At 44.4% G+C, this 6452-nt stretch overlaps 1 protein-coding gene across 1 annotated transcript; it reads left to right on the top strand.

Moving 5' to 3' along the window:
* The first annotated feature begins 402 nt into the window (after positions 1-402).
* pgap4 (post-GPI attachment to proteins GalNAc transferase 4) lies at positions 403-5750 on the top strand. Its single transcript, XM_026304383.2, has 2 exons — positions 403-446; positions 1228-5750. Exon 2 carries the CDS (start codon positions 1457-1459, stop codon positions 2651-2653), a length of 1197 nt encoding a protein of 398 aa, XP_026160168.1. The 5' UTR covers positions 403-446; positions 1228-1456; the 3' UTR covers positions 2654-5750.
* The last annotated feature ends 702 nt before the right edge of the window (positions 5751-6452 follow it).

Genomic DNA, 6452 nt, shown 5'->3' with positions numbered 1-6452 from the left:
CAACATGCTACTTAAGTAAATGCAGTATTGGTAAAAGAAAATGTGCTTATTGTATATTATATTTTACTGTTTGCACTGGGAAGAAGATGAGCAGGAAATAGAAGCTGTTGTTAATATCATTAGAAAGGTGTTAGCTCTGGTTCTTGGTTTGGTTCTTGGTTTGGGTCACTTCCCCCTGAGGTTGACAGAGCACACATGTTTTTATTAGAACTGTATTAGAAAACCACAGTAAACTCATAACTGAGAGCGGATGTATTTTGGCAGCACCCAGTGTCTATAATAAAACCCTTCTGTCTTCTCAAGTCCTCCATCTCCCCCTGCTGGTCGGGAGCGGCATAGCAGCTCAGTGCGCATGTAGTCGCAGTACTATGGTATTGCAGCTGCGCGTCTATTACCGTACCCGTAATGTTCCTAGCAGTGTCCAGGAGGCGACACGGCAGGTCCGGGTGAGTCCAAGATCCCGTTTTTTCTCCGAATTACTCAGGTCCCGTCATGTCCCCTCCCCCTTCCCTTCAGATGTTTGTGTTTAGTCCGGTTAATGTGACGTATCGGACCAGACCGAGCTCACGGTCCGAGTCCGTTACTTTTCCCACTATGTTGACGTTAGCTTAGCTGAAAGTGCTGCGTCACTAAAGAACCAGAACCAGAACCGGGATCAGAATTTGACTCCGGTACAGTGACTCGGTGTTGTTGTTCACACAATATGAACTTTTAAATTAGCTAAGTCCATGTGGGGAAACAGAAAAGGATTACAAACAGGAACAGGTCAAGTCCAGAGTCCACAAGAGCCGCGGACACTGTTATTTACAGTATTTACAGTCACTGCACCTGGACAGGTGTCACCCTGGGGGTGTTCTCAGTGTTCTGTTGTCAGACAACATGGATCAGTGTTGAGTGCTGGCAAACTGTGCCTGGTTGTTTTGGTGTACAGTTTCCTGCTGCACCAACCAGGAAGAGGGCTTCAAACAGTTTGTGACCTGAAAGAGAAGTTTCAGCAGGAATCACCTCTGCCCCCCTTCTGACCCGTGAGCTGTACAGGTCCTCGATGGAGGCCAGGGTGGCTCCAGTGATTCAGGGGTCACTCATGCACGATCATGTAAAGTCGCAGTTATCGGTGGAACCTGCTGCAGATAAATAATCAGATATTACTCAGGCCAACTAAGACAGTACAGTGGACGTTTTTGTGTTTATTTTTGTTTAGTGAAAGTCTTTTGTGTCTTTCTCTAGACTCTGGAGCAGAAGACGAGAAGGATCGAGGTGAAACTTTGCGAGAAGACGACAGCGTGACAACACCGGTTAATATCAAGCTCGTCAGGTTTCGCTGATGTGGTCTGTGCTCGGGAGCTTCTAAAGCAAACTGCATGCTGGGACGCTGTAAATGCCAACCTGATCCTGAGTGGACCTCCTGCATCTGACTTAATTTGACGTTGTGTGTTTCCAGGCGGCTGCTTCACCAATGCCTCGATGGAAAGTTGTTTTCAGTCAGTATTTGCGATGGTCCAGCCCCGTCACTCAAGCGCTTGGCGTGTCCATCGTCACGTTTTGCGTCGTCCTTCCCCTGAGCTGCCATCGGCTGCTTTACTCGTACTATTTCATCAAGTCCATGTATCTGGACTCCATGAGCGAGGAGGTCCTGAAGGAAAGCCTTGACAGGGGTCAGGAGGCCCTGCGCTTCTGGCAGGGCGCTTCCACCGCAGCACTGGCGTCTCCCAGGTTCGGTGAAGTCACCCAGAATCCTGAGCTGCTGGTTACCGTGGTAACAGCCAGCCGGAATGAGGGGCGGGACTTCCACTACTTGCTTCAAGTGATGCAGCAGCTGAGCAGCATTGTGGGAGGCTGTGGGGAGCGGCGATGTGCAGAGCTGCTGATCTGCGACGTGGAAAGTGGTCCCCAGGAAAACCAGGACGCTAAGCTGCTGGAAGCCCACTTCAGAGTGATCCGGCGTTCCCCTCAGGAGCAGCAGAGCAACCAGGACTACGTTAACACCTTCGAGAAGGAGAAGAGGGACTACGTGTTTTGTCTCCGCAAAGGATGGGAGCTGGTGAGGCCCAGAAACGTGGTTGTCTTGGAGGACGACGCGTTGCCGAGACAGGACTTTTTCGGGGTTGTAAAGGATTTGCTGTCACGGCGGTTTGCCCTCCAGACTCTTTACGTCAAGCTGTATCATCCTGAAAGGCTGCAGCGCTACTGGAACCCAGAGCCTTACCGCATCCTGGAGTGGGTGGGGCTCGGGTTGGTTGCCGCGACTGCCCTCTTCCTCACCATTCTTTACTGGAACCCCTGCTCTTCCTCCTTCACGCTGTCAGCTAGTCACCTCCTCTTCTTCACCCTCTACTTCATGGCTGCCACGGAGCTGCTGGGGCGCCACTACCTCCTGGAGGTTCGGAGACTTTCCCCGCAGCTCTACGCCGTCTCCCCAGCCACAGAGTGCTGCACTCCAGCCATGCTCTACCCTGGAAACGCCTCGCAGAGGGTGGCCGAGTACCTGGACAGCTCGTTCTGCTTCAAAGGGAACGCCAAAGACATAGTCCTGTATCACATGGCGAGGACGGTTCATGGGGAACGGTCTCACAGCGTGGAACCCAACCTCATCACCCACATCGGGGCTTATTCCTCAGTCAGAGCCAACCCAGCCAGACCCAAACTCCTCTGAAGGAACCAGCAGAAGGAGGAGGAGGAACACCGTGGATTTAATCAGGTTCTACATTAATTTCTGCCATATCAGTTTTTGGACTCTGAGGATTTCACTACAAAAGTGGTTTACGGACAGTATCTTAGCTTCGTTTCAGAAAGGACATATTAGAAGTTTTACTAAACTCAAAATGCAAGAGAGAGATAAAAAGTCACTTTTCATTCAACTTAAATTTTAATTTGGACAAAATCTGGACCTTTTTCCACCAAAAGTGTTTTCATATCATCATGCTGGAAAAAAACAGTTTTGGCAGCTTTCACCTTTTCTATTCAGGCGATGGTTGCACATCTCTACGTCTACTGCCTGTGCTCACCAAGCTACTTCAGAGCGATGATACTTCAGAGCGATCGGACGCTGTCTGAAATCTTCATCTTTACAACAAGACTGATTTTTCATTTAACAACCTGCCCACGCAGACGAAAGTGAAACCGTCGGAGTATTAACAAACAGTCTTTGAGTGCAGACAGCTGTTAACCGCCCTGAGTGGTTTCTACATTCATCTTTAAAAGACTGAAACGTTCAGTGAGAGACGTTTTGGCATCCGACCTTGACCAATCTGGGATTTCACTGACTGGGAACCAGATCTGAAATGGTCCCAGCTGTCAGAAGCCACATTAATTAACATAGTATTTGTTTCCTATCGAGTATATGTACGTCGGGCGTTCACAGAGAGCTTTATTGTTGTTAAAGACCGGGATGAGGAAGTTGTAGTAGCTAGTGATTTATTTAAGAGTCAGCGTGTTTGACAAACAATATAAAAACCAGCATGGTAAAGCACGATACAACACAGGAAATGCAACAAGACAAACCAAATAAAACAAAATAATTCAAAACGCAAAGAGCAGAGTGTTCTGAAGCTGTGGTGCATGGGCAGCAAACGTCTCTTTACATTTATGAGGCTGAGAAACAGTGAACACATCTTTTTACAAGATGAAGACTCAAAGTCTTTAAAGCCTCAGTTCATATCTGTAGTCCTTAAAGAGGACTGGTGAGTCCAGACCTGGACGTGTATTGGAGCTGTGGCCTTTTTTAATTAACAGACTACTACTACAGCAGAAGTCCGTACTGGCAGCACCTTAAAGTTTCTGTGGTTTAGAAAACAGTGACCAAACCTGCATCCAGACACTCACGACAGTCCAGGAAGTGCTGCATTCATGTTGTATTAGTGTAAATTATGAGCGTTCACACTGTTGGACTGGAGAGTCCTGCTGTCTTAAGCACTAGCAGAGGCCTCCTGTGTGGTCAGCTGGGTCACGACGTATTTATTGCCAGTGTTTGCTGCCACTCCTGCTCTTTTTAGCACCAAGGGGAGTGTGTTCAGAAAAACTCGCCCTTCCTGGTTGTAATTATGACGGGGACACTAACCCAGTAAGAAAATCTCCTCCACAGTCCCACTGACATTTGTTACTGCGCTTATTATTTAAAATCCAGGATCCGAACCTTTCTCTCCAGTATTTCGTCTGAAAAATGATCTAATATTTTGTTTTTAGCAGCCTTTGAAGAACCTCATTTCCCATAAGCCTCAGTTGTCTGTGGGCTAATGCCATGTTCATGTGGTATTGTAGTTACCATAGTTACCTGCATTGTTTACAAATGGGGCAGTGCTAATTACAGTAGCATTATGGGAAATGGTGTTAATAACAGTCAGAAACCTAAATATGGATTAAACACGTGTCACACTGCAGAGAAGTGGTTTGTTCCAGGTTTGGGTTTTTAGCTATGACAGCTGGTGATGGGATTTTGAATGTGGTTTATGTCTGGAACAGAATCTCAAAGTCCTGGTTTGAGTTGAACAGGCTAGTTAGCACTGTAACCTGTGGTCAGCTGGGTCGAACCTCGTAGGCAGAGAAGATGAGGATTCTCTGAATTGTGGGACCGTTCGTTTGACACTAGCCCAGAGTCTCACTGACCACTCTGCACCACTGAATGTGCCTTAACGTTTCTGCCTTTGAACACGGTGCATCCGAGACTCAGACAGACAGAGTCGGACGCTCAGACTGACACACTCATGTCTGGGTGCTAAATATGGAGCTACAGTTAGCTTAGCATAAAGGCTAAAGGTGTTTATTTCAGTAAAGCACAGCTCAGTCCAAAGCTGCCGGCACCTGTAAGTCTCAGTGTTTCCTGTTGTTAAGTGTCAAAATGGTGCCGGTTGAGGGTGGGTCACATTTGGAAATATTTCTGAACCGATTTTACTGTTTGGGTTTTGCTGCTGGAGGAGACAGAGCCAGGCTGTTTCCAGTCACTGAGCTGCTGCTGTTTTAGTTTCATACTCAGTGTCCAGACATGAGAGTGGACTCAGTCTGAAAACTTCACTCACTTTAAGACGGAAGAACCAGTTTTTCCAAAAAAAACCATATGAGACGTTTGTTTGTGGATCATATCGAGCTCTGCCACAGAGAAACACAGATCTGATAACATACTAACTGATAACTAACATGGAAAACCTGTTTTATACACCGCTGCTTTTTTCTTTAACTCACGAATGTGATCATTTAAAATATTAACAGTCGACTTTATTCAAATATATGAAAACAAAACAGGATTGATTATGAAGCAGTTTGTTAAAGGGCTGATGATCAATAACAAAATAACTAATCAGAATAAAAACTTAACAAACTGGGAATGTTGGCAGCTCTAAAGGGACTGTGAAAATTAAAATTAAAAATATACAGAAGCCTGTTATATAATAATAATAAACAAAACGCAGAAAGAAAAAATCAAACTACTTTAATATTATTTCATTTCACAGCTGAGTTTGTTTGATCATTTCTAAAATAAAAACTAAATCAGGGTTTGATTTATTTCTGCCATTCTCATATGATTTTACCCAGAATTCAAATTATAAAGCCCTAATGTGTGTAACTGCAGAACAACTTTTAAATTTAGTTTTTGAAGTTTGTGTTTTCGTCTTTAAGGTTTTTCACTCGTCCTTTATTTTGTCCGTTCACTGCAGGACAAAACAACATTTATTTTACAAGCGTTATTGTGTCAAATTGACTCTGAATGTTGAACCAAAGGTTTGTTTCTTCTGAATAATTGAATTTGAACTGATTTGAAATCAATGATTGATGATATAAAAAATGTATTGATTAGATTTCAAAATAAAAGCATTGTGTTCATTTTAAACGTTGAAATTTTGGTTTGAAAATAACGATAAGGATGAAATCAGTTTTGAATTTGGACACCTCATCATCCTGTTTACACTGTGACTGTTTTTTACACTGTGAAACAATAAATCAGTGAGTTTGAAGTGACTTCATGTGTCGGGACGTTTTTATTCCAGTGGTGACGCCTGTCGACCAAACAGGAAAGATCCCTGAGGTGAACAAACCTGCTCGGTGTTTTGTTTCCTGTTTACTAAAGTATTAAAATCTGAGGATCAGCTCATAACGGACTGATGTATCTTGGTGTTTTGGCGACTGAATGTTTTTTTGTTCAGGTGATTTTGTTTTTGTCTCTTTGCTCAGAAACACAACAACAGAAGGATGAAGCAGCTGTGGACTGAGCCACTGTGAGTTTTTACAGTCAGAGGTAGTTTTGAAATAAGTATCGTTGATGATGAAGAACAGTTTTACAGAAATATAGAGGCACCAGAGTAATACTGGTAAAACATTCATATGGTTTAGTTCCGACTAGTGAAAACTCTAAATCAGCTTTATGTTGAACCTGCAGCTCTGCTAAATGTGATGTAAATGAAGCACAACAATCAGTTTCAGCTCTTCAGGTCTTCAGGTCACATTTTAATAACCTGGCCCCA

Source organism: Mastacembelus armatus, chromosome 1 (genome assembly GCF_900324485.2).
Source record: "Mastacembelus armatus chromosome 1, fMasArm1.2, whole genome shotgun sequence".
Taxonomy (NCBI): Eukaryota; Metazoa; Chordata; class Actinopteri; order Synbranchiformes; family Mastacembelidae; genus Mastacembelus; species Mastacembelus armatus.
Note: the sequence above shows the minus strand (reverse complement) of the source record. Positions and strands in the feature narration are given on the sequence as shown.

Bases quoted from the DNA above. Each gene is read 5' to 3' on its own strand.
- pgap4 (XM_026304383.2), top strand. From the start codon at position 1,457: ATGCCTCGATGGAAAGTTGTTTTCAGTCAGTATTTGCGATGGTCCAGC.